This window comes from Condylura cristata, unplaced genomic scaffold (genome assembly GCF_000260355.1).
Source record: "Condylura cristata isolate star-nosed mole 26May11 unplaced genomic scaffold, ConCri1.0 scaffold00017, whole genome shotgun sequence".
NCBI lineage: Eukaryota > Metazoa > Chordata > Mammalia > Eulipotyphla > Talpidae > Condylura > Condylura cristata.
Window position 1 is genome coordinate 22,671,671 of NW_004567118.1, and position 27,639 is coordinate 22,699,309.

At 38.9% G+C, this 27,639-nt stretch overlaps 1 protein-coding gene across 5 annotated transcripts in view; it reads left to right on the forward strand.

The window, feature by feature from the left end:
* Window positions 1–27,639, forward strand: part of SPECC1 (sperm antigen with calponin homology and coiled-coil domains 1) — a 213,231-nt gene that overhangs the window by 77,880 nt on the left and 107,712 nt on the right. The window contains exon 1 of one of the 5 annotated variants that reach the window (XM_012726370.1): window positions 18,020–18,145. The exons of the other annotated variants lie outside the window; for them this stretch is intronic. Coding sequence (XP_012581824.1) covers window positions 18,106–18,145 — 40 coding nt within the window. The 5' untranslated portion in view covers window positions 18,020–18,105. Of the gene's footprint in view, window positions 1–18,019; window positions 18,146–27,639 lie in introns of those variants that run through there. 5 annotated transcript variants of the gene reach the window in all.

Below are 27,639 nucleotides of genomic sequence, written 5' to 3' on the forward strand. Positions count from 1 at the left end.
TTTTTTTTTTTTCTCTGACACTTTAATTCTCTGGAGATTAATCCAAGTTGTTGTGTGTATCAAAAGTTTGTTCCTTTTTCCACCAAAGTATTTCAGTATTATGGATATACCACAGTCTAATTAATTCACCCACTAATCTAGGTTCTTTGCAGCTTTTTTGCTATTATGAATAAAGCTGTTAAAAATATTTGTGTACAGTTTTTGTGTGAACAATTTGTGGCACATTTCTCCAGGAAAAATGCCCTGCAGTGCAGTTGCTGGGTCACATGGTAGTTCCATGTTTAATTTTTAAAGAAACTGCTAAACTGTTTCCAGAGTGGAACACCATATTATATTCTCACCTGTGAGGTAGAAACTATCTCATTGCTCCACATCCTCACCAGCACTCGATGGTATTATTTAATTAAGTTAATTTTAAATTAAGATAATTAATTAAAACTTAATTGTTTTAATTTGCATTTGCCTAATGACTAATTATGTCAGACATCTTTTCACTTGCTTATTTATGGTCTGCATTTCCTCTTCCATGAAATGTTTGTGGTTTTTATGATTTTTTTTTCTGTTAAGTCCTATGATTTCCTTTTATTTTCCGCATATGTGTTCTTTGCTGGGTAAGGTAGGTGATTTGCTAGCAATTTCTTCCTGGCTCTACTTATTTTTTATATCTTCATAATAGGATCTTTTATAGAGCAATGGTTTGCAGTTTTGATAAAGTTCAGTTTATTAGTTTTTCTTTCTACACATCATGCTTTTGATGTCAAGCTTCAGAACTCTTTACCTAGACCTAGATCTTGATTTTCTCCTGAAAATTTCCTGAGGAGTTTCCCTCTTTTTGTCATGAATGAATTTTGAGTTCTGTCACATGCTTTTTCTCCATTGATCAGTATGATCATGTGACTTTTCTTTTTAGTCTTATCCTTTGGTGTGTTCTGCTTCAGGTGCTCTTCTTGCAGCCAGGGCTTCTTCAGGTGGGAAAGGAGTGTGGGGGTGCTGCCTAGGAGCCCCCACCATTACCACTGTCTTGTGAGCTATTGTGCAGAAAGTGGACCAACAAACATTCAATACATTAAGCAGCTTGAAATACTTCTATAAAACCTGAATGGTTGAGAGGGCATTTTGTGAAATACTTATTAAGGAAAAGTGAAGAATGCAATCTAAAAATGTACTTATGCTCTTTTTTACATGAAAAAAAATTGAGAAGTCTTGCAGAGAGAAATGCAACAATATAAACATAAATGAGAAAATGGGGGGACACAGGAAAACTAAAATCTAAAAATAAAATACAGTAGAGGCAAAGTGCTCTGAGTTTCCTTGAAGCCAGAGGAAAGAGGGAAACCTAATTTGTAGTGATCAGATTAAAAGAACCCAGTTACTAATGAAACACAGAATTCTTCCTGGGACTGAAACCTGAAAAATAAAACAAAAAAATTCCATTGGGAATCTGAAGGAAATAAGGGACTCAGTATTACAACTCAACTAAGTAATTTATAAAATAAATATAATGTGTGGTGATGGCACATGGGTGAATTGGTGGTGGGAAGCCCATGGGGATTACAACTGAGATGAAAAATGCACAAAGTGAAGAATGATATAAAAAAATGAAAAATACAAGAATAATTTAAAAATAAGTAAATATAATGTGGAACATCCCACTAGCAGCTAGTAGTTTAATGTTTTCTTCTTTATTACTCTTAAGACATTTACTCTGATGGCCTGGCATTTAATCAAAAACACAGCACTATTGTTAGATTCCAATATACTTAAGCCAAGAGTTACGTGTGCCAGGAAAGAGGATTGAACTAGGGTTAGGGTGACACGGCAGCAGGGCTGGCTTATGTGTTAGGCTGATATTACATCAGCAAAGTTTAGGAGTGGAGAGACTATCGATGATGAATGCTCACTTGAATATAGACAATGTACAATGACTAAATATGGCAGGAAAAAACCCAGGCACTATTTGACTCTAACACAGTAAGTGGAGGAAAGGGCATTTTCCACTGGACTTAAACTCCATTAGTACACAGTGACTAAAGGCCTTGTACAGAGTCAGCTTCTTCTTTTGAACATCAGCATTAATTTATTCGTTTTTCTGATAGAATAACCAAGAATAATGCCTCCTTATTTAGAGCTCATTGGTGGCCAGAATGACAAGGCCTGGTAGGGTAGCCCAGGCTTCGTTGTGGAAGAGGAGAAAAGGGGAGCAAGTATAGGTTCCCACATTAGAACAAGTCTTAATGTTCCAGAGAAAAGTTCTACTTTTTGATTCTGTGTAAACATCATGTTGGGTGAAAGAGAAACTGGAAATGTTTCCACTGAATTAATGGAATATTCATGGTATTGAAGTCACAGTCCTTGAACTTGGCTGTGACCTTCTGAAATGTTCGAGTCCCTCAGTGGAAAACATGATCCAATCTGTTCTCGCATGCTGCTTTTCCTAGCTGGCAGCACTTAGCTGTTTTTCAATACTGTATTCTCTCTCTTAGGGTTTGTTTGGATTACTGAATTTGTCATTGAATTGTCTGTTTGCATATTGACTTCCTTATGCAGAGATAAGTTTAATAGGGTGGAAAGTAGCTTTCCAAAGTAAGTGACAATACAGACAGAGTAAAAGGATATTCTGTTGATACCTTACCTCCTCCTCCCAACTGAAATCTTGCTCAGATTGTCTTGATACTATTTGGATAGGATATATGTCCTTATCTGATCAGTTCCAAAAGAGAGCCTGTTGTGCTTGTTTTATGTTCTGAGATTTAGTTTTGGAACATTAAGCCAAGAGAGTTACAATAAATCAGCATCTATTTAATAATCTATGTGCAAGGTACTGCTGCATTAAGAAATGTATGAGTGTTGATGCCAAGAAGTGGAATAGCCAAGTCTGTGGATTTTGAAATGAATGCAAACAAAAAGGTTCCTAAGCAGTTTGGCTTATTCCCAGTAACCTCCCCTGTCAGCACACCCCCCCCCCATTCATCTATATTGGCTCGCAGTAAACACCATGTCTTCTTTCATACCCTTAACCAACGATACCTTTAAAAATCTGTTCTGCCAAATTCTAATCTTTTATCAGGTAAAGCATCTGAAACTTTATTCATTTTTCAAATAGGTGATAACAATTCACATGGTTAGAATGTAAAGTGTACAATGGAATGTTTGGCTCACCAAGGTCTGGATGAACAGAAGCAAATGTGTATTCCTTTGTCTCTCTATACACAAGTGGCAGTGTAAACAGACACACTGTTTCTGTTCTTGTGCCTTTTCTCTGACCAGTGTGTTCTGAAGGCCATTCCATAGCATTCTATAAAGACCATTCCATATCATACTATAAAGACCATTCCATATCATTCTAGTACACATCTCATAAACATTTGTTTCATTATTCTTCATTGGTGATTCACAGCTTAGCATTGGGGATGTAATTTCCCTAAGCTAGGAAATTTAAGCTCATTGGGTGGTTTTCATTTTTTTTTTTTAAGATTTATTTATTTGTGCATACAGAACTGGGGTACAGGCCAGAGGCTCAGGGGTGGTGAGAGGCTTCACCAGAGACAGAGCGGGGAACAGAACAGGCAGATCGACGAAGTACACTGCTGAGGGGAGCAGCGGGCGGGTCAGGAGAGGTCTGCCACGCCATGTGGTCACCTCCGGGGCAGGTCGGGAATTGAACTCATGCGGAAGAGGCTTTAGATTCTCAGTGCTGTGCTTTAACCTGCTGCGCCACCAGGGAGGGCTGGGCTTTCATTTTTGTTAAGATTTGAGCTACACTTTGTGCCAGGTAAAAGCTATTTTGGGAGAAGACAGAAGTACTGGCCAAGCTGAAGAGCATCCAGGTAGCTTCTGCACTTAACATTTTCAACAAACCTCAGTGCCTTTTCAGAATTAGGTCTCTAGACCATTTTAAAAAATATGTTTCTGCTAACCTCAGATTCATCCAAGGCCATGTGTTCTATTTTTCAGTTTTATTAATGCCCTTATGCTTGCCTGCACCCTTCTAGAGCAACCTGTATGCCCACACTGGTGTCTTTAGGCACCTCCTCCCTTTTTTCTTGATTTGGTATCCATTACTCCTTCAAGGTCAAAATCTCTCCCTTGGAGAAACATCATGTGTGACTTTGGACAAGCTCTTAGCCTTGCTTCCTTATCTGTAAACTGAAGTTGATTACATCCATTATAGGAAGTCGTGAGAATGAAATGGAATGGCATATATCAGGAACTAAGAGCAGAACCTGAAATGTGGCTATTCTTTACAAAATGTCATTTTTCCCCTCAACCATCATCCTTAACTGACGCTTCCACTTAGGAATGTTGGCAATTAAAAAAAAAAAGTCTACCTTCTTTGACTTGGGGGCATCTTTCCCAGACTCTCCTGGTATTTCTTTCCTCCAAAGTTATCATCAATTGCACCTTGTCAGCCAGTTCCTTTTTCAGTTGAAATTAAACTTTCTCTTTTTGGTTCCAAGCAGTACAATTAGGGCCAGGTTTTGACTTAATATATGGAAGAATGTTCTAATCACCACAGACATTCAGAGATAAGTCTATTGCCCCAGGAAATAAAGAATTCCCTGTTATTTCCAGAGAGGCATTTGTTCTATACTGAATAAGTCTTTAGTGGAGAGGGTGTGGGTGACACGTTTAGAAGAGTTTTATTAAAGCGCCAGCCAATGCAGAAGGGATTGCAACTAAAGTCAAAGATCTTTTCTTAGCTATCTTCTGTCTCTTTCCACATGAAAGACACTACTCCAGACCCTGAGTTACAAAATAAATGGACAAGGTCCTTGACAACTCTCAAACCTTCATTTCTGTCATAATGTGGCCCTTGCATTTTCTGGAAACACTCCAACTGTTTGCTGAAGTGTCTCCGGGATATTCTGCTTGGTGTACATCTACTCATTCCTTCAACAAATATCTAGAGCAACTGCTATGTTAAAGGCCTCTTCCTAGGTCCTAGTGATATAGGGTAGCAAGGATCACTAAACCTGGCCAAGGACACTACACTGCCCAAATTGTTTATCATTCACTGTCTGAGTTCTTCACCTGTGCACACAATTGCAAGACTACTTAGGCTCAGAAAACAACAACAATGGGATTCATTTAACAAACCAGGGAAAACAAAGAGTTATTGAGGCCAAAAGTGGCCGTTTACCTCACCTGCAGCAGTGTCCAGTGTTTTTAAGTCCTAAGCAAAAGCAGCTAAGATGGCATCTTCCTGCTACTGGAGACCTGGAGCACATGGCAGCCAGACTCTAGGCTGGGTTCCAACTCACAAAGACAACAGACAACACAACAGGAGATACTCCCAGAGCTTCCAGGATGCTCAGCACAGCACCCGACAAGTGACCTTACAAACAACAGCTGCAGTGGCTAAATGACCCAACAAACCCCCACACTCACAGCTCAGGAAGGTGCCTGGCTCTGTGTCTTTGCCTTCTCTGTCAAGCTGTAATAGCAGCAAAGCTGGGAACAGCTTCAGTTGCTTGGCTCATTACAAAGCCTCTGAACTTTTCTTCTTTGAGGTTGGCTGCCAGAGACCTTTCCTCGTTCACTATGGATTATGTGAGTAGCTAAACAGCAGAAAACCCTAATTCACATGAATTTTACATTTTCATTCTCACTGGATTCATCTAAACTGAGCTGTCCTTCCTCAATGCAGAGTTGTTTGGTTGCTTCTTGCAATATCTGGACTTATCTTGATTGCAGTGCTGTTTCTGCACCCAGAGACACGTTATCTTTCTTAGCTTCCTTCCTTCAACATGTAATTGTCTTGGCCAGGGAGCTTGTCCACTTCTCATTTCCTGTGGGCTCACCTGACTCCACCCTGCATAGCTGGCTTTCTGGTTGGAGTTGTACAACTTGTTGATACTTGCTCCAAATCTGTGCTATGTGACTGGGTCCTGCTGAGTCAATGAATTGACAAGGTTGATTTTATTAGGGGACCTTGAAATGAAACATCTATGCTTAAGAACAGTTTATTCCACCTAAAAGGTACAAGTGTATACTAACGCACTGATCTCCAGTTATAAGGCCAAGGCATTTTCTTGGAGTGGGTCTATGGGTTGGAAATTTCTAACCCTTTCTTCTTTTGTCACACATCTTGCTTGATTCTGGTTTAGTTTCTTTAAATAGTAGCAAGAATTTAGGTACTTCAGGTGACTACATGTAGAGTCCTTTCACATGCTTACAGATATTTCCATGTTCTTTTAGAGTTACAGACATATTTTAGGGGTTCACCTTTCTTGAGTCTTTTCAAAGCTTTTGAAGAAAGTATCTCTCTCTGTTTTCATTGGTTTAAATCAAACATTGTACCACAATGAACAATGATGTACAAAAAAAATATATGTAAATAAATATGTTTTTATAAGTTAATTATGCGAATAAAGTCCCAAGTATGACTAATATAAACAGGCTTAGGGGCAAACACCTGGCTCTCAGCCGCTGAAATCCTAAATGGTGGGAGTGGAAATGCATAGGTATCCTCAAGAGGAGCCCCCCAGCCGAGGGCATTCATCTTGCCCATGGGGCTCATCAGTGTGTCCTGTCAAAATGGGGTGTGTTGGTTATTTTGATGAGTTATTTGTAAACTGGCAGATGGCCTTGTAAGCCAGCACATTCTGTAGGACCAGAGTTACCTCCCCAGCCTGGGGCTTTGGTCAGGTGGACATTTCTCTGCTCTAGCACGGCAGGCACTGCTCTGGTGAAGGGTTGCCTTGATTCGGGGTGATCTTACTCCAGCCTGTCTTCTCTTGTTTGTGCCATGAGCTCTGATCAGGCCACAGGGTGGCTTGTTCCCTAACACACTCGGAGTATTTCACAATCAAGCCTTTGTTCACTGTAATGAACAAAGACAGGGCCCTGCTGCTGGGGCCTGCTGTTGGGATGCGCATGTCCACTCCAGGCCACCCTCCCGCCCTCCTGCCTCTCTGGACATTGACAGAAAGGCTGCTCACCATGAAAGGACATCTCCTTCATAAAGCCTTTCTTGATCTCCTCACGACGGGATAGGCTTTATTTTCCCCTTTCAAAGCGTTTTCTGTGGCTCTGTTATTTGTATTTTTGTTAAGATACTCACCATATCCCGCCTTCCACTGTTTCTCTTTCCTGTCTGCTTTTGTTTTCTCTGTTGCTCTGAGCTGAACTCGGTTCCTTGGGCCTGCTGCAGGCAGCACACTCAGTAAACACGCACATCCCCGATGTGGGTGCTTCCTCCTCTTTTTTAGCCCCTCATCTCATCTTCAAAGTCTATGCCTTTATTCCTAGCAGTGAGGCACCCCCAGGCTTCAGTCATGCTAATTGATCCAGAGTGAAGATGGGGCTCTTTAGTTCAGAAATAGAAGTCTTGAGTGGTGAAGAGTGGGTGAAACATGCACATATGAAGAGCAAAAATGTAAGCCCCAAAAATTAAAAAAAAAAAAAAATGACAAAACGGTCTTGAGTTTTACACATTTCCAACACACCAAAAGACCCTTGTTCCAGTCAACCTGTTTCCATGCTTAGTTCCAGGCAACCCCTAATCAGCTTTCTGTTCCTACAGATCCTCCCCTGACTGTTCCTGCCAGCCTTTCAGCATTGGAGTGTTTTCTTACTTAGACCAATGCTACTTGCCTAAGGAACTTTCCTTCTGATTCATTTAGTTTTGTTACCCTCTCTTTTACTCTTTTCTCCCCATGTTCAAATTACTCTTGCTTTTCTTTGTTGTGTGAGCCGTCTCTGTTTAACAATTTGCCATTGGGTTACTAACAAAGTTGAGGTCATTCCTCCTCCCTTAGAATAAGGAAACTTTGAATAGTGTCATTAATAAAACAGATACTGAATATTATTTGTTGAGTAAAGTAATCTGAGCCCTTTAAGACATGGAAAATCTTATTTGTATTCAGCATAGTGTATATAAAGCCACTTTATTAGTTTGGTAATGAAAAATGTCTAAGAAAAATGACATTATTTATATTAAAATAATTAATACCTGATAGCTTAAAACATTCATACAATGTAGAAAAATACAAAGAAAATTAAATCATGATCCCAAACAACACCACTCAGAAGCAGCCAGTGCTACACTATCATGATTCTCTTTCTATACATCGCTTGCCATTGATATGGCTGTGAAGACAGTTATTGGTGTAGTTGCCACCCCAGGGGAGGCAATTCTGAATGCAATGGAAACCAAGCCAGACACAGGCTTCCATAAAAGAGGCCTCTGTGGCAGGGGCAAGATCAGACCTTGTATGTGAGGCACAGAAGCTGCAGACACCAGTAGCACTGGGTAGACTTGGCCTGTGGAGCAGTTCCAGGGGTTGAGACAAGAAAGCGAAGGGAAGCTTTTTTGTGCTGTTGAGTGGAAGGTGGAGGTAGAGTGCTGGTAGAAGGTAGGCTTCTGCAGTTGCACTTCCCAAGGCAGTTCTAGAGAAGAGAGAATGTAAAGAGTACATTCTGTGAAGCAATTTGAGATCTTTCTTTGGGAAAAGCTGGAACCCCCTGAAATAATTGGGGGAAGCTTTGCAGTGAGTTTGAAGGTCAAGTTATAGTGGTAAATTAGTCAAGCCAGAAAAATACCATTTAATACTGTTAACATCACCTTTACTTGTACCCTAGACTTGCACAGCCTAAAGAAACAAGTTATATAAATGTGTAGCAGAGATCCACATACCATGCTAACTGCAGACTGTTGATGGTCAATAAGCTCCAAGGAAAGATGGCAGTAGATAATAGAGCTCTCCTAGGCTCAGGTGGGTGAACTGTATGGTAACTTAGTGAGTGCGAATAAATTGAGAAAATGGGAGGTTTTGTATTTAGGGGCTTATAGAGCTAATGATCATTGTAGCAAAGTTATTCATAATTAAATTGTGCCCTGTTGAAGTCAGAGAGATTTCCCAATAATAATTTAAGAGAGATTTCCCAATACTTTGTCCTATAGTATTTCTGAATCCTGAAATGTTGACTTCTCTCTGAAGATTCTATGCCCAGCTTCTACTGGAAGCAAAGCAGTATAGAAAGAAAGGACAAGGACTTTGGGGATGAATTCTAATTCCTTACATTTAATCTCTGTATTCTTGGGCAAGATTGCTTAATCTCTCTGAGCCTGAGTACCTTACTTATAAGAGGGAAAAGAGAATTGCTATTCGTTAGGTGATACTGATTCAGCTGGCTTTTCAACATTGGGGAAGTATACTATGCTGTATAACAAAGCAGAAGTTAGGTGATATAGAAGGTAGATGTTATTGAGAATCCAGGTTCTTTTCATCTTTCTGGTCTACTATCCAAGCATGTTGGTTTGTCCTCTGGTTAGCTCCCCTCATCATCTTGAAATGGTTGTTAAAGTTCTGACAGTCAAACAGAGGAGGCAAAGTCCGATGGAGGAAGAGGCATCTCATTCACTATGTCCCTTTAAGAGGAACAGAACAGTAGACACCCCCTCCCTTATGTGTTATTGACCAGAACTGGTCACATAGCATCGCTGACAGTCACTACCAAAGAAAATGGACTCACCATTGTTGGGCTGGACTGTGTAAGATTCCTTCCTCACTAAGTATAACCTTCCATCAGTTGTCATGTCCCTAGAATTCTTGAGCAAGAAAAGAGTAGGAAATGGCTGATAAATAGGTAATCCCATGACTGTTATGCCTATTTTGTGGTGTTACTTTAGGTTTTGGGTAATTATTTGAATTGTGATTTTTTTTTAAGGAAAAAAGTTTATTTTTTAGAGCAATTTTTCAGAAAGATGTGGTTTTCAGAAAAATGTACAGAAAGTTCCCATAAACCTTCTCACTGCCATACTCCCATTTTCACTGGTTATTAACATCTTGTGTTAATGTTGTACACTTGTTACAATTGGTGAGCAATATAGCTTCATTATTATCCAGTGTTAAATATTAACTAGAGATCCTATGTGGCACCTGTTCCACCCTTCCTCCCTCCCCTCTGAATATCTGGCAATCACAGATCTTTTCACTGTCTCCGTAGTTTTGCTTTTGGGGATGTAGTTAGAATCATATAGTATATACCTTTCCAGACTGGCTTCTTTACTTATCAGTGCACAATTAAGGTTTTTCCATGTCTTTTTATTTTATTCAATAAGCTTTTATTCCAGTTGGATAATATTCCACTATGTGCATGGACCATAGTTTGCTTATCCATTTGATTATCTATCATCTTGGTTATCTCCAAGCTCTGGCTGTTATGAATAAAACTGCTATAAACATTTATTTTCAGCTTTTGTATAGAAATAACTTTACAGCTCATTTGGATCAATACCAAGGAAGGTATTGGATGGATTGTGTGCCAAGGATATGATATATTTTATAAGAAATTTTCAAATTGCTCTCCTAAGTGACTGTACCATTTTGCATACCCACCCCCAAGGAGTAAGAATTCCCATTACTCTACATCCTCACCAGCATTTGGTGTTGTCACTGTTTGGATTTTTTGCCATTCTAATTGGTGTGTTGTGCTATGGTTCGTAATTTTTTAAAGATCTTGGTACATGAGAAAATCTGAGTTTTGCCTATTTGATTAAGAAAGTATTGCTATTTTTTTTCAGTCAAGATAATGGGATTGTGGTTTTTCCTTTTTAAAGAGTCCTTATCTTTAGAAACGCATGCTGAAATATTTACCATTGAAATAGGATGCCTGAGATTTGCTCCAAATAACTGAAAATCACATGAAACAAAATTGTTTATAAATTAATAATTGTTGAAGCTGTGTTGACAGGTACATAGAGGGTCACTACAAAAGTACTTTTACTTTTGTAATTATTTGATATTTTTCATAAGAAGTGTTTAAAATTAAAGTTTGGTAATCATGTTTATAGTAACGCCCAAGCACCCACTAAATACTTGGGTATTTAGTAAAAATTAGGAACTATCTTCTAGTAATAATTTCAGAACTATTATGGGAGAAGATATGGCTTTGTTAAATAATTGTATATGTATTGGACTAATAATTATTTAAAGAATCCTTCTGGAAACCAAAGAATCTTTGGTGATATAAGTAATAATACCCAAAATTATTTTAAGAATATAAGTGATTTTTTTCAAGATTTATTTATTTATTAATACAGAACTGGGGTACAGGCCAGAGTTGCGGGAGGGTGAGAGGATTCACCAGAGACAAAGTGGGGAGCAGAACAGGCAGATCAACGAAGTACACTGCTGAGGGGAGCAGCGGGCACGTCAGGAGAGGTCTCCCACTCATGTGGATCATCTCCAAGGCAGGCGGGGATCGAACTCATGCGGAAGTGACTTAAGCTTTTTAGTGCTGTGCTTTAATCCGCTGCGTCACCAGGGAGGACCCAGAATATAAGTGATTTTTGAGTGAGTTTTTTCAACTACAAAAGCCAACAGCAGTCATATGTACTAAAGAAAAGTTTAAAATACATAAACAGGCAAAAAAGGAAGATAAAGGGTATCAAAATCTTACCACTCAAATAGAGCCACTCTTAATTAATCTCAAGGCATAATCATCTAAATCTTTTCCTGCATATCTGAGTATTTATATCCAGGTATTTTTTGTTTGTTTATGTACAAAAACTAGGAGTTATAGTCTTAATGTATGTACTATTCTGCTTCATAACTTCGTGCTTCATCATTGTTTTAGAGACTGCATAGGATGACATTGTATAGTTGGATCATTATGTAACTAGGCCCCTTGTGTTAAATATTGAAGGTGACCCTCTCTGGTGGTGCAAGGGGTTAAAGCACAGCACTATGAAGCTATCCATAACCACTGCAGCACTAGTTGGATCCCCAGCCAGGGAGCTGACCCACATGGCATTAGCAGACCTCTCCTGACCCGCCTGCTGCTCCCCTCAGCATCGTATTTCAGTGTATCTGCCTGTTCTGCTCCCCACTCTGTCTCTGGTGAATCCTCTCAATCCCCGCACCTCTGGCCTATCTCCCAGATCATGTATGTAAAAATAAATGAATCTTTTTAAAAACAACAAAAAAAAATTGAAGGTTCCTCCCAGCTTTTTTCTATTATAAGCAGAAAAAAAGCAATGGACAAGTTGTTAAGGTACAAAGTAGAGTCAAAAGGCATGGCGCTATGCAGAAAGAAAACAGTGAGCACAGGAGGCCTGGGATTGTTATCTTTAGAAAGGTATCTGGCAAAGTGTGTACTTGGTTGGTGTCTGGGAATTTATTGGAATTTGGGGATGGTTTGCTCCACCACCCCAACTGATAAGAGTGGCTCACTGTGACTAAACTGCAGCAACACTGTGCTTTATGCTGAATACTTACTTACCTTGCTGGAGTCTGGACTTTTGTCACTCTAGGAGAGGGCACCTGTGTGACCAGTATACCCCTTCCTCCCCCAGTGGAAACCATGGTGTTGGGTTTCTCATGAGTGTCCCTCATATATACCACTAGACTTGCATTGTCACAACTCCCTACTTGGGATATTAGCATAGCCTGTATGACTTCACCGTGAGAAAATTCTTGGAAGCTTGTGGTGTGTGTCCTTTGGACTTTGTCCCATGGACCTTTCCTTTATTGTGTGTTTTCAATGTAGTAAATGACAGCTTTGAGCACAACCATATGCAACGTTGTGAGTCCTCCCTGTGACTCACCAAACCTGGCAGTGGTCAAGGGGAACCCAACACAGGTGCAAATCGTCTTTCCTAATCTATAATTTAGTAAAATAGTTTTGTCTTATTGGATTAAAGGAGTTTTAAAAATATAGAAAATGCTTAGAGTAGTAATTTTCTAAGCAAAATGTTAAGAATTATTATCTAGGCTTTTTTTTTTTTTTTTTAAGATTTATTTATTTGTGCATACAGAGCTGGGGTACAGGCCAGAGGCTCAGGGGCGGTGAGAGGCTTCACCAGAGACAGAGTGGGGAGCAGAACAGGCAGATCGATGAGGTACACTGCTGAGGGGAGCAGCGGGCGGGTCAGGAGAGGTCTGCTGCGCCATGTGGTCACCTCCGGGGCAGGCGGGAATCGAACTCATGCGGAAGCGGCTTTAGCTTCTCAGTGCTGTGCTTTAACTCGCTGCGCCACCAGGGAGGGCCCCTCTAGGCATTTTTAATTACTTCACTTGACTAAATCTTAGAATTGTTTGCTTTAAGGATATGCACATTTTTCTTTTCATGAAAGTAAATAAAATAGGGTTATTGTGAAAACAATAGAGGTTGTCAGTAAGTATTTTTTAGATGCAGTTATACAATAACTTGTTATATACATGTTAAAATTTATTTCTATATATACCAATATGGACAATACAGTATTTATTTTTTCAAGTAAAAATAAATGCTATAAATATTAATATTATTTTATTAGACATGCCTGAATATATTTTTATCTATTTATTCAATGAGTTTTTTTTTCCAGTGAAGATTCCTTAAATCTTCTTTTATCTTCCTTAATGGAACAATAGACAATAGACAATAGACAAAATAGAAAATCTATAATTTCAACATCTAACTTATCAACCTACATGTATTTCACATTTAAAACTATAGACTATATATAATATAGTAATTTAGAATTACATGGCTGTCTTTTTAAAAAACAAGATCATAGGCACCTTTGGCATCAGAGTCAACCCCTACCATTAGGGCTCTTGTTGCCTTTGGAGCACATCTAGGTGACTGATTTTTCATTTTTCTAGTATGTATGATTGGCACAATCTGATGTCTCAATGTCCAGCTTTTGTTTTTTTTTTACTATAGTGCTTTTAAAAGTTACCTCGGAATACTATTAATTGTGTAACACTTAAAATTGTGAGGTCATGTCATCAAAAATAATCCTATGCGTGTGTTAAATTTCTCCATGTTAAAATGATCTTGTCAGTTAACTTCTAATGGCACCCAAGCCTATCATTGATAGAGATTGTTTCAGTATATCTCTTTGTTAAACAGAATTTTAGATACTGGGTTTTGTTTTTTTTTTTAAAGATATATGAAAACTACTTTGGAGACAATGAGGCAGTTTGAACATGGGCTATATGCTATTTGATATTTTGAAAATATAATTTTTCTTAGGTGCGATAGTGGTATTATAGGAGAATTCCTTAAGGGTGTGTGCTGGAAATATTGAGGGGTGAAGTGTCATGGTGTCTGTAACATACTTTCAAATGACTCAATGGAAAGAAAATGGAAAGGGGTAGAAATAAAAAGCAAGTGTGATAAAGTGTTAACAACTGGTAATGTAGGTGAAGGGGTAATGTTGTTCATGGTATTGTTTTCTCTATACTTTCCTATGAATTTGAAAGTGTTCAAGATAGAAAGTTGAATAATAAAGAAACACCTTCTCCCCCTTCAACATTATAAACATATTCATCCATGTTTACTGCTGGGATTTTTATATTTTATGGTTAGGTTTATATTGAATTGTAATTTAATAGCATGCAGAATGAGATATGGATCTCACTTAATTTGAAGTGCTACTTTAAAATAACTGATTTTAAATCTGTCTTTTAGGGGAATTTCCATTTTTTTGTAGCCACAGTGATCTTCTTATGTAATTTTATGGCATGTTTTTAAATTTAAAAAAGTAGGTATCTCCTTCTTGTTCTTCCTTTTCCAAAATTTCTTGGATTTTCCAGTGCCTTTGTTATTCCAGGTGATTGGCATAAACATATAACGATTAATTTGGATTTTGTTAAAATTTTATTTTAATTTGGACAGCTTGATCTTTAACATTATTCAGTCTTCTTGTTTCTGTAATATAAGATTTCTCTGGATAGTAAAGAATCTTTCAGAAATTTAAGCAAACATTAAGAGATACATTGTCTGACAGTTAGATTTTAATTATATTGTAGAGGAAACAAATATATTACTTCTCTTATTACATATCAGGTATTAAGAATATAAAAATAAGAATTTCACTGCCACTTAAAGAGATGACAATCTCTGGAAGATTAGAAGGAAGAATGTTAAAATAGGGTGCGTATGCAGCGAAATAACAAGCATTACAAGGTATAGGAGTACCAAAAGGGACAGAGTATTTAGTGCCAGCTGGGATGGGCAAATTCACCAAGGAAGTGATGTCTTAAAAGATGAATGGGCATTTGCTAGGCAGCCAGGTTATAGGAGAGTATCCAAATCAGAAGGACTAGAGCCGATATGAGTGTACAGAGACCTGAAATAACTGGGAGTGTTCAGGGTCCAACTGACTTCATATTGCTGGAATATAAAGTCAAAGAGCGTACTTTTGAATAATTGGGACCAAGTTGGGGTCCAAGAATCTTTGGATGTTTTATGGGGTAACTGGGGTCTTTATCTTGAGGTAGAAGGGAGTCTCAAAGAGCATTTAAGCAGAAGTGGATATGGACAGATTGCATTTTTGATAAATTGGATGGAGGAGAAATTGGAACAGCAGCAAAACTTCCAGCAGCAAGTGAGCTGGAGAGCTAATGCTAATTCATCCTTGTATGAATTAAAGGCCTGAAATAAACAAAGACAAGAGAAAGAGTCAAGATTTGAAAAAATGTTTAGGACTTGACGAGATGTTTTCTGCTAGCCATAGGAATCCAGATTTGTTTTGGGTTGACATCTTGGCATCTTCATAAAGAGACACACATTAACTTCCTAACACTTTTTTTTTTGATGAATATGATGACTTAGCAGTTTTTAAAAAATCTTTGGATAAGTATGTAACTTCTGTAGATTGAATTTGGGTGACTGGTATGATGTTCACAAACTCATCTTTATCGTTCCCTAACTATTTTGGGCAATCAAATATCTTTTCTAGGATCATTCTATACCTTTTTAAAGGTGAACTTGATCTCATATGCATTTGTTCTTTAAAACCCTATGTAATTTGCCTTGATATACTTGTTTCTATGTGCTCAGCATTGTAGTAGGTTTTGTAGGTTACAGAATAGAACTATGAATCGTATCTTTGATAAAGTAGTTTTGTTGACGAAATCAAGTCATGGGAAGTAATTTGTAAGGATTGATTTGTTTCTAGAATAGCTTATACATTCATTCATTCAGTGAGACAGTAAGCAAACATATAGCATACTAAATAGTGATAGGTATCATGTAGGTCAACAAAGCAGAGAAATGTGTGTTTGTTTAGTGTCTAGTAAACTGTTAATGTGATATGATGAGAGAAGCTTTCTTAATAAAATGATATTTGACTAGAGATGTAGGAAGTGAGAGAGTGGATCATATAGTTTACGTAATATAAGAACCTAGGGAAGAACATTTTAGACAGAGGGAACAGCAAGTTGTACAGGCGCACCCTTGGCTTATGTGAGGAACAGTAAAGAGACTACTGAGGCAAAAGCAATGTGAGAGGGGAAAAATGAGTCCACTGATGGAGGGGAATATTATCCAGAGCTTTGGACGGCACTGTAAGGATTTTGGCTTTTTCTTCTTAGTGAGTCAGAAATCAATTGGAGTGTTGTAAATAGAGGTATGACATGTTTTGACCTAGGTCTTAGAAGCATCACATTGATTGTTATGTGAAGACTGAACTATGAAGAGGGAGGGGCAGGAAAAGGGAGACTAGTTAGAAGGCAGTTGCAATAATCTTGGTAGGAAATAACCAGAGCTGGGGCCAGTGAGAAAGTACTGAGTCACATGTAAAGGTACCAACACATTCTATTTCTGAAAGTGGAGAGGACTATATGAGCTATCTATGGAGGAAAATCAAGAATTAGGTTTTGATCCAGATAAAATGGAGATGCCTGTATTAAGATATCTAAGTGAAAGTGTCCAGAAGGTAGCTGGATAAATAAAGCTGGATTTCATGAAGACAGAATCAGGCTGGAGATATGGAAATAATTTTTAAAAGCTACAAGGTGGGGCCTTCCCTGGTGGCGCAGCGGGTTAAAGCACAGCAGGAAGAAGCCAAAGCCACTTCCTCATGAGTTCGATCCCCAGCTGCCCGGGAGGTGACCACATGGCGCAGCAGACCTCTCCTGCCCTGCCCGCTGCTCCCCTCAGCATTGTACTTCTTCCATCTGCCTGATCTGCTCCCCATTCTGTCTCTGATGAATCCTCTCACCACGCCTGCACCTCTGGCCATTACCCCAGTTCTGTATGCAGAAATAAATAAATCTTAAAAAAAAAAAGAAGCTACAAGGTGGTTGTGATGACCAAGTTAGATAGAGATGGCTGAACTTTAGGGAGTCACGGTCTAAAGGCCAAGTAGATAGGAGAAACCAACAAAGAGAAAAGGCAAGCAGCTAAGTGGGCGGAAAGCCAGGAGCGTGTGATATCTTGAAATAAACTCTTGTCAGGAGTTGAGAGTGTGATCAGTGGCGTCCTAAGAAGTTGAAGGTAAGAACTAACAATGGGCCATAGTGCTTAATACAGGAGATAGTGCCAGGATCCCCGTTGTGATTTTGTTGGTCCTAAATATTTCTCATTGCGAGATTTTATTAGCTCTAAGTGTCTTCTTCACGAGATTAATTATTAAAGTCGTTCAAGGTAATTTCCATGAGCTACTAATTTCTGATAGCAGCAAAAACAGTTTCCACTTAGAATTGTTATGTTTTTATTACTAGTGTAGTGTTCACTTGGATAATGGCCAAGTCTTTCTTGAAGCATTTTCACCACCTTCTTGTTCGTCCATTCACTTCCTCCCCTGCCTTCCCCCGCCGCCCCCCCCCCCAACAAAACCCTTATTAAGTGCCTGTTCTATGCCAACCCTAGTTTTTTATGGTCCTGATAGCTCTAGTTTCTTGTGCACACAATTTTGCCTTTCCCATGACACTTGGCTTCAGCCTTCCCGCAGTGGGGTTTTTCCAGCCTACTGTGTCCAGCTGCAGTTTTTAGCACTGCCCCTACATGCCTGCAGTCCGTCAGCGGGCGCGTCCCTCCCACGCCTGGGAGGCAACCTTTGGACACTCGGGAGCACTGGACTATAGACGAGGCGGGCGGGGGATATGCAGATAAGTGGGCGGGTCTCGCCGGGAGGGCAGCGCGGCTAGAGGAGGGCGGGCCTGCGAGTGGCGGAATGCAGATGAGGTGGGCGGGGTCCGCCCGCGCGGGCTAAGAGCGGCTCCGCCGGCCGCCGCCGGGAACTGGAAGGCGCCCGGCCCTTTCTTTGACTGGAGCCGACCCGCCGGACGCAGCTGCCTCACCAGCCCTAGCCGGCGCGAGCTGCGGCACCGTGGACACCCTGTCAGAGGCTGACCAGCCCGCCGCTGTTCGAGTCGGCCTAGAATGGGCAACCACTCCGGGCGGCCCGAGGATCCCGAACCAGGTCTGTGCGCTTGGCGGGGGTCGCGCCGCGCCCCCTCCCCGGCCGGGCGCCCTTCCCCCACCCGCATCCCGGGCCAGCGGCCGCCGCTCTGCCCGCGGGCGCCCGAGGGGCGAGTGGAAAGGTGAAGTACCCGGGATGTGATTCTTGCTTTTGGAATGCGTTAATGGGGTTGTGAAATTACCTGTGCCTGTTCCGCGACAAGGAAATGCCACTCACCATAAACACATACCTGGAAGCCCTGGGTCTGCCCGGACGCTGCAAGTGGGGAGGGAAGGAGGCTGGTCCCGGTCGGGGCGCGCAGGCCGATCGGGCGGATGGACAGGGCTCCAGGGGACCGGCTCTTCTGGGCGGATTTCGAGGTGGTGGGGTTCGCCTTGCCCGCTTATGTGCAGTCTAGACCGGGTCTCATGTACCCTTCTTTAGTTCTTTCAGACTTTCTGGGCATTTGCGACGAAAAGTGTGACTTGGCAGCCGTTGTCTGGCTCATTGTCCATTTTGCAGTGCATCATTTACATATCACACACTTTGTGGAGTCTCGTGGAAGGTGGCAACCCGTCAGCAGATCTGTTACTCATGCTCAGACCAAGCAAAGGCTTGACTGTGACTGTTTCTTACCCAAAATAGTCTCTGCCTCTTTGGGATACTGAAACTGTCCTTTATTAAAATTTTAACCCCTCGCGTACTAAGTGAGTCTGGTGCAGTCAGCTGGGCTCTAGTTTTTCATCTTTTGGTTAGTCTTCTTGGAACCCAGCACAGATTTAGATGCTGCTGTCCACGGGGCTGCGTTTAAAAGCAAAACAGGACATTTCTATACTGTCACATGAGGCAAATGGGATTTAATTTAGCAAGAGTTAATTTAGCAAGAGTTGCATCTTTGCTGATTAGGAACAGTCTGTTTTTGATGCAGAGTCAGAAAAAAATTTTCAGTGGAGTAATTTTAAAATTTGAGTTGAATGTGGAAATTGGGGCTCTGAGAGGTGGAATGACTTGTCCAAATGATTTCCCCCTAGAACTGGAAGCAGTGTTGTAATTAGAACTTTGGTCTCCTACTTAAGTCCATTTCTCTTCACCCATCTCTCACCTCCCAGGGTCTCAGCTGCCCTTTGCAGGAAGAAGAGTAAGCAGCCTTAGTCATATCATCTCAGTGCTATGGACAGAGGTGGGTGCCTCCCTGGCACTTTGGTACTTTGGACTGGTACAGTCAGGTTTGAAATTCTGAGGAAATTTTCATTGCCATGAGGGAAGATTGAAGACAAAATTTAGATTTAGGATTAATACATACAATAACTATGTTCCTGCTACATAGGGGTATTTACACAGCACTTAATCTAAACTTCTTTGGGAAGAATAAGTAGTATTTACAAAAAGCCCTTGTCATAAACAACTTTGTGATAAACTGTTAAGCAAAGGATATGTAACATTTTAAAAACACCTATAGTAGCTACCTATATTGTTTCCTTTGTCAAAATTGTGAAAAGATTGTCCCTCCTGTAAGAGCTTTTAGCACTTATTTGGGTGGTTTGTGTTCCAGTTTCAAAGGGACTTTGCTTCATAAAGCTCTCTGATGGATAGGAGATGAGACACAACTTTTATGCCAGTGACTTAACTTTATTTCACTTTTCAAATACTGTAATTTCAGAATAGTTACTCAGCCTGATAAGCTGGAGATATCCCATTAGAAAATCTTAGGAAGGACTTTAAATGCTAGACTGTTGCTGACTGTAAGTGCGAGTTTAATTTCATCTGGTCTCTTAATGCTATGATAAAATAGTATAGAATGAATTAATGAGATTCTGGAAATTAGGGTTTTGTTAAAAATTGATGTATCTGGGGCCCTCCCTGGTGGCACATGGGATTAAAGCATAGTCCTATGAAGCTCTCTGCAGCTACTGTAGCACAAGTTCCATCCCCAGGCAGGGGGGTGGCCCACATGGTACAGCAGACCTCTCCTGACCCGCCTGCTGCTCCCCTCAGCAGTGTATTTCAGTCAATCTGCTTGTTCTGCTCCCCACTCCATCCTTGGTGCATTCTCTCACCCCCCACACCTCTGAACTATACCCCAGTTCTGTATGTATAAATAAATAAAACTTTAAAAAATTAATGTGTTCTTATTCTGCTTTACCATGGGTGTTGGGGTGAGGTTTGGGCCTCTCACTAGCAATGTGGTACATTAGGCTAAAATTTGAACAAGTCTTCCAGTGGGTCATCAAAGCAAGGGAGCTAGAGGTGAGTCACAGAGAGGGGAGACTGGACAAGATGAGAACACCCAGGTATGATTTTAAAAGGGTTCCTATAGTGAGTCAGTTTTGTCCTTTGAGATGCAGGTACTTATACAGAATTAGAAATGAAAGAAGTTTATTAGAGAGAAACACTTGAGAAAGAAAAATGGTCCTCTGGGGTTGTGTGAGGTAGAGGTAGGAACTCTACTACTGTTTCTTCTCTAGTCCTGGAATTGGCCAAACTGGCAGCAAGAGTCTTCTTTTGTGATAACTGTAATTCTCTCTGATAGGTCATTGTGACTAATTATGGTATAACAGGATGAAGAGAAATAGATCAAGTAAAAGACATGAACATTTGCAGGAATGAAAGCAACTGGAATTACAACTTGTAAATGACCACATCTATTACTTCCTAGAAGGTCCCAGTTAACATTTAGTGTTTAACAAGATTATCCGAGAGGGCGATTGGGTAAGGGTGGGCAGGTTGTGCACTGTTCAGAGGTACCTGGGTATAAAGGGATGAGTGGTTCCAGATGGGGTTGTATTAATAAAGAGGAAGTAGTTCCACTTTGCCTTTTTATATTCACATAAAGGAGCCACTATGTTAAAGGAGACGTTAGTAAATGGTGGAGACTCTAGTAAAAGGCTTTCCCTAATGTCACCGATAGTTAACATCTGCTTACTGTTCACTTTAAATTTGTATGCATATGTTTTAAACAGTGAATACAAATGTCATGAAACAAAAGTAAGAGCTTCTTCCTACTCATCAGACATTAGTTATAATTCTCTGTTGGTTATAACTCTGTATTAGTTATAGTTAATATTAACTGTGATTAAAGACGAATCCTAAAATAGCCACTCCGAACAGTTCGGTTATTTTCTTCCTCAAGTAACAGTCAAGTGTGAGTTGGGGCCAGCCGGCAGTGTTTAATGACTTAGGATACTGAATTTTCACTAATGCCTGGCTTCCAGATTGTGTTGGATTTACCAGTAGCCAGGGGAAGAGTGAGTGCAGGAAGTTTCCTGCCTGTAAGGAGGGCCAGGCCTGTAGTTGTGCACATCATTTCTGTCCACATCCTACTGACCAGGTTCAGTCATCCAGTCCCCACCTGGATGGTGAAGGACTGGAAAATGTCCATAGAGTGTCCAGCAGAAGACAGCATGATGGTGAATGCTGACATATTTGCTAGTATTCGTATTTGACCACACTCGACCACTTTGTGTCAATATTTTACTAAAACATTTCTGGTCAGAATTATTGAAAAACATCTATATTAAATACCCACATACCCGCTGCCTAGTAACTAACATTCTTCATTTGCTATATTCACCTGTTCGTTCCAGTAGCCATCACTCCATCTTATTTTTTTATGCTTTTCGAAGAAAGTTATCCCTGTCATTCTGCATAATGAGTTATACCTATACTATTTCTTGGCTATTAACTTTCAAGGCTATTTTCAAATCTAACTATGAGTTGATAAGTTAAGTGCACTATACTGCTATAATTCTATCTTCTGCCATTTGTGCAAGTCATATTTCAAGTTTCTAAATCTCTATTAGTCATAAGAGATTTATAATAAAACACTAATGGTAGACTGCAAGTAGTAGATATGTAGTTGCTTATTGTAAAGCTATTTAATCTTTGTTAGTTGTAATTTTCATTTAAAAACTTGAAAAGTTCTGGGCCCTCCCTGGTGGCACAGCGGGTTAAAGCACAGCACTAAGAAGCTTAAGCCACTTCCACATGAGTTCGATTCCCGCCTGCCCCGGAGGTGACCACATGGCGTGGCAGACCTCTCCTGACCCGCCCGCTGCTCCCCTAGCAGTGTACTTCCTCGATCTGCCTGTTCTGCTCCCTACTCTGTCTCTGGTGAATTCTCTCACCCACTGCATCTCTGGCTTGTACCCCAGTTCTGTATGAGTAAATAAATAAATCTTAAAAAACAAACAAAAAACTTGAAAAGTTCTAAAGAAAGCACCATTGTTTACCACCTGTATTTTTTGACTATCCAACTTTAAACCATATCCATGCTTAGTTAATGAGTGTGTAACATCACTAATTTCTTCTGCTTTTTCCTCTACATCCCATTCTGCCTCTCCGATTTTTATATGATTGGAATGTTCAGTTCCATAACTTGTATTACTAAATATTCTGTGAATTGTTTAAACGTTGATTTTCAATATTGAAAACCAAGCAGTATTTAGAATATATATTACTTACCAGAGAATCATGTACTGCATTTGGGTTTATAGCAAAGGAAATTTGTTTAATTTTTGGTCTCTAACAGGCAGTTTTACTTTATGAGGAAAATAAGACTCAGTGCAAGTATTATAATTATTTACTTTAAAAATTCTCTGCCTGCTTTTGTTCTAGAATTGAGCTTCTTAATTTTGCAGGTTGTTGTAGTTCTGATAAGCATTCTTTTTCTTCTCAAAAACTGCAAGCTTGGTGGGTAAGGATTTGGTCTGGAGTTGGATTTCCTGTTCAAATCTTAGTTTTACCAGTTCCTAATTCTGAGACTTTGGGCAGATGATTTAAGCTGACCCTCAGTTTTACTCATCTAGAAAATAGCATACATCTAGTAATGTATACTATTTTACAGGGTTGTTGTGTTGATTAATAGGTTAAAACAGGTGGGTTAGAACAGGCTTGAACATAGAAAGTGACCATAAGATTTGGTTATTCCTAGCCGTCCAACTGAATTTTTTTTTTTTAAGATTTATTTATTTGTGCATACAGAACTGGGGTACAGGCCAGAGGCACAGGGGCAGCGAGAGGCTTCACCAGAGACAGAGTGGGGAGCAGAACAGGCAGATCGACGAAGTACACTGCTGAGGGCAGCAGCGGGCGGGTCAGGAGAGGTCTGCCACACCATGTGGTCACCTCCAGGGCAGGCGGGAATCGAACTCATGTGGAAGTGGCTTTAGCTTCTCAGTGCTGTGCTTTAACCCGTTGCGCCACCAGGGAGGGCCCCAACTGAATTTTAGTTTGGACTTGGCACATGCTGTCCTCTCTCAAGTTAGTCCATGACTTCTTAATCCTTTTTTATCTTATTCTTATTTGCATTCCCATTGCTTTGGCTGGAGTGTTTTTCCTGTCATCCTCTATGTTGTCAAACTTTCATATTCTCATCACCTCTGTATTCACCTAATTGCAGTTTTTCTATCTACTTCATTCCCAAGATATTTTCTGTCTTGTGTTTTATTCGTAGCGGTTAGGGATTTAGGGTTAAGAGAGAGGGAAGTGAAATTGGTTGGAGGCCTTGAACAGATGAGTACATGACTTTTGTTGCAATCAGTTTTATATTTTAAGAATTCATCTGTTTGAACAATGCATGTTCCTTAGATGTGTTTTGTTCCATAGAAGAATTTCAGAAGTTTTCTGGAGACAGGCTTAGGGAAATCTCCTTTTTAGAATTAAAAAATATATACACAGGCCCTTCCTGGTGGCGCAGCAGGTTAAAGCACAGCACAAAGAAGCTAAAGCTACTTCCGCATGAGTTCGATCCCCACCTGCCCCAATAGTGATCCACATGGCGCGTCAGACCTCTCCTGACCTGCCTGCTGCTCCCCTCAGTAGTGTATTTTGTCAATCTGCCTGTTCTGCTCCCCACTCTGTTTCTGGTGAAGCTTCTCACCATCCCTGTGCCTCTGGCCTATACCCCAGTTCTGTATGCACAAATAAATAAATTTTAAAAATATATATACACATATATTACGTATGTATATATAATACATATATATGCACACACACAGATAAACATATATATATAATTATCTCAAAGATCAATGATAATACATTGTAAAAAAATCAGATGTGATATCAAATGTATATGTAACTGTAATAAATGAGAATGGGTTAAGCTGCTCTATAGGTAGAGAGAAACCAAAGTATACATGCTACAAAAGCATATTCAGATATATTTTAAGTTTAGAAATTAAGTCAATTAAAATCGTGAATAATAAAAAAATTAGCTTTTTAAGCTTTGAAGTCAGCATCTTGTTATTCTATTTATAAGTCTAATATAATTTAATGAATATTACTTAAGGGAACCTTTGATTAATAATTCAGTCCCAGTTGCAAACTTGCAACTATTAGTAAATTTTCAATTTTAAGATTGTGTTTATTAACGTATTTAGTTTTCTGTTAATGTCTGCTGAAAACTACGCAGTTTTTTAAAGTCTTTTAAATAGTTGTGAACACAGTAATTCTTTAGTCTTCTATATTCCCAAATACACATTCTCTCTCTCTATGTATAGATATATGTGAGTGTATAAATAGATAGATGTATACTTTCAACTTGAAAGTTAAGTTACACATTTAAATTAAGTATTAGGCTAATCTGTGATTCTTAACATGTCCAATTCTCTTAAACATTAAACATATAACTCCAACATGCAGATATTTATAAATACATAAGACTATTACTACTTGTTAAATTTTAAAAATATTTCTTTACTTGATTCTAAACCTTTCTTTAAAATTTTATTTATGCATACAAGAACTGGGGTGCAGGCCAGAGGTGTGGGGGTGAGAGGATTCACCAGAGACAGAGTGGGGAGCAGAACAGGCAGAATGGCTGAAATACACTGCTGAGGGGAGCAGTGGGTGGGACAGGAGAGGTCTGCTGTGCCATGTGGGTCATCCCCCTGACTGGGGATGGAACTCTTGCTACAGTGGCTGCGGGAGAGTTCATAGTGCTGTGCTTTAACCTGTTGTGCCACCAGGAAGGGCCCAGTTCTAAACCTCTCTTGAATTAAAAGATGTTTAAGTAAGTGTTTTGTTCCACAGATGTCAGGATTTTGTCCCATGTAATTTTGAGGGTTGTCTGCTCAGTTTGCTGAGTTTTTTTTTTTTTTTTTAACAACAGGCATCTCTGGCAAGGGCAAGGACAGGATTCTTACAGGATTCCAAATTTCAGCTTTTGCTGTGTTTGGAGCATGTTCTTGAACATGTTTGATTTAACACAAACAGGGTATCGTTACACACATCGAGCAGTTAATCTTTGTTTATATTTGTCTTCGTCCTTATTGATAATTTGCCTGGGTACAGGTTCAAAATCTCTGTAATCTCTACTTAGTACTGTCACCAAAACTTGAAGAAGGTGGTTATAACATCCATCTATTTTAAATTCAAATTATGTTTTACTTAATTTTTTTTTTATGTTTTACTTAATTCTTAAAGGAGACTAAGACCTCAAGTCAGATGGCCATATAACCTGAAGAGAATTTGTGCATCTCAGCACTTGAAATATGTAAATATTTCCCCATTTAACTTTAAGACCTTTGACTTGATAGAACACGGCCTTATTTCTTACTTGTAAGCCAGTATCTTTCTTTCTCTTAAAACAGAAATTTTTCTTTGTAGTAAAACAAAATGTGATTTAATTGTGGGATATCCCTCGTGGCTTTTTTTTCATTCTTCTGAAATAGCCCCCCACCTTCTCAAGTACTGTAAATCAGACCATGACTATCTATATTGATAAAAGTGCAACTCAAGAAGAATAAATAGTTATTACAGAATCACTGGTACACTGACTAGCAAAACCCATGAAATATTTTTTAAAAAACCTATTAGAAGTGTATGGAAAAACTTACAAATACAATGAGAGAATTCATGGAATGGTTAAAGTGTTGATCTGTCCTAGACCAGAAAGAAAGCCTCATTATAATCTCTTAAGGGAAATTTTACTGATCACTCTGTACTCATAATGCAGTGAAATTTTGACTCACATAACAACTGAAAACTCCAATTACAGAAAAATGAGAAAATCATTATGAAATACTTCATAAAATTATAGATATTAAGCAAATCCATTCCTCTGAAAACTTAAGAAAAAAGAATGAAAATAAACAAAGTAATTACTATACACAGAAAATTAGTAGAAAATTTATAGTTTATCTGCTCCTAAAGTTAGCTAGTACATCATTTTCCAAAATAATTATATTATTCAGTGGTAATAGGCAATGATTTAAGTTATATACACATGATTTTTTTTACTTTAACAATATATAATGTGTTAGTTGTAATTGGTATATGCTTACTTTTTAAAAAAGTGAGTTAATATTAAGCTTTTGCGGAAGATATTAAGTATATAACTGAATAGATAAATGCATATGTAGCAAAAATTATGAAAATACTATTGAAGCAATAGAATCTTGAAAATTATTCCTAAGTGCAGAAAAGGCACAAAACATTTTGATTTATTTCAACAAAAGTATAAATGGTATTGATACTCATAGTGCTATTCCAGTATCTTTTAAAAATACAGCTAATAAAATTAGTCCATTCTTTCTAATGTACATGTAAAAGTAGTAAATGAAATATAAGCCAAATTTAATATAACCATAGATCTTAACAAGATTACACCACTGTTAAAAAATTGGTTTTTCCAAGAATAAATAAAATTATCGGGAAGCCATACATGACCATGCTTAGCAAGAATCTAAGTAATTATTACAATGGTCAGGAAAAAAACAGTGGTGTCCACACAGGCATTGTTTCAGACAGACTAGCCAAAGCAGTGAGGACTTAGAAGATATTTATTTCAAATGAGACAAAACTACCACTATGTGTAGGTATTGTAATTTTCTTGTTAAAGTAGCCAAGAATATCAACTGAAAACCTGTTAGTTCTAATAAGAATGCAATAAGGTAACCAGCTTGGAAATGCATATGTAGATTCAAAAATGTATGAATCTACATATGTATATATGTCCATAGATGTATTTATAACTGTAGCTTTCTTTTTGTTAGTAGTAATCAGAAACAATGGTTTATTTATTAAAAGGTCACAGTCTCAGTATGAGCAAAGTTGGGGTGAAATCAGGAATGTTTAAGGCCTCTGATAAGTTACAAACTACTCAGAGAGTAGACTAGTGACGATCAAGTGGATGTCCTATGTCATGGGGAGGAATTAGCACTCATCTATTATGGGTTTAAATCAGAAATAGTTGCAGAATTTTGTAAAATACCTTTTAACATCCACCCTGATGTTATGAGTTTTCTTTTTAGACATAACATGATTTGATGGGTTTGAAAATTTTTACCTTGAAGTGAAATTTAAATCAGGTTTTACTGAATCCCCCTTTTGGGAAAAACTTTATTTAAAACATGAAAGGTGAATTATAAGTATATGTTTTTATTGGTTGCCGCATATGTAAAAATTGATGTGTGTGTATAAGGTTAACTTTAAAATTTCTGCTACTTTTAGCATTCTATTAAGATTCTATACTATGTAAAACTGAGATTTAAAACATCATTTATTGTTAGAAC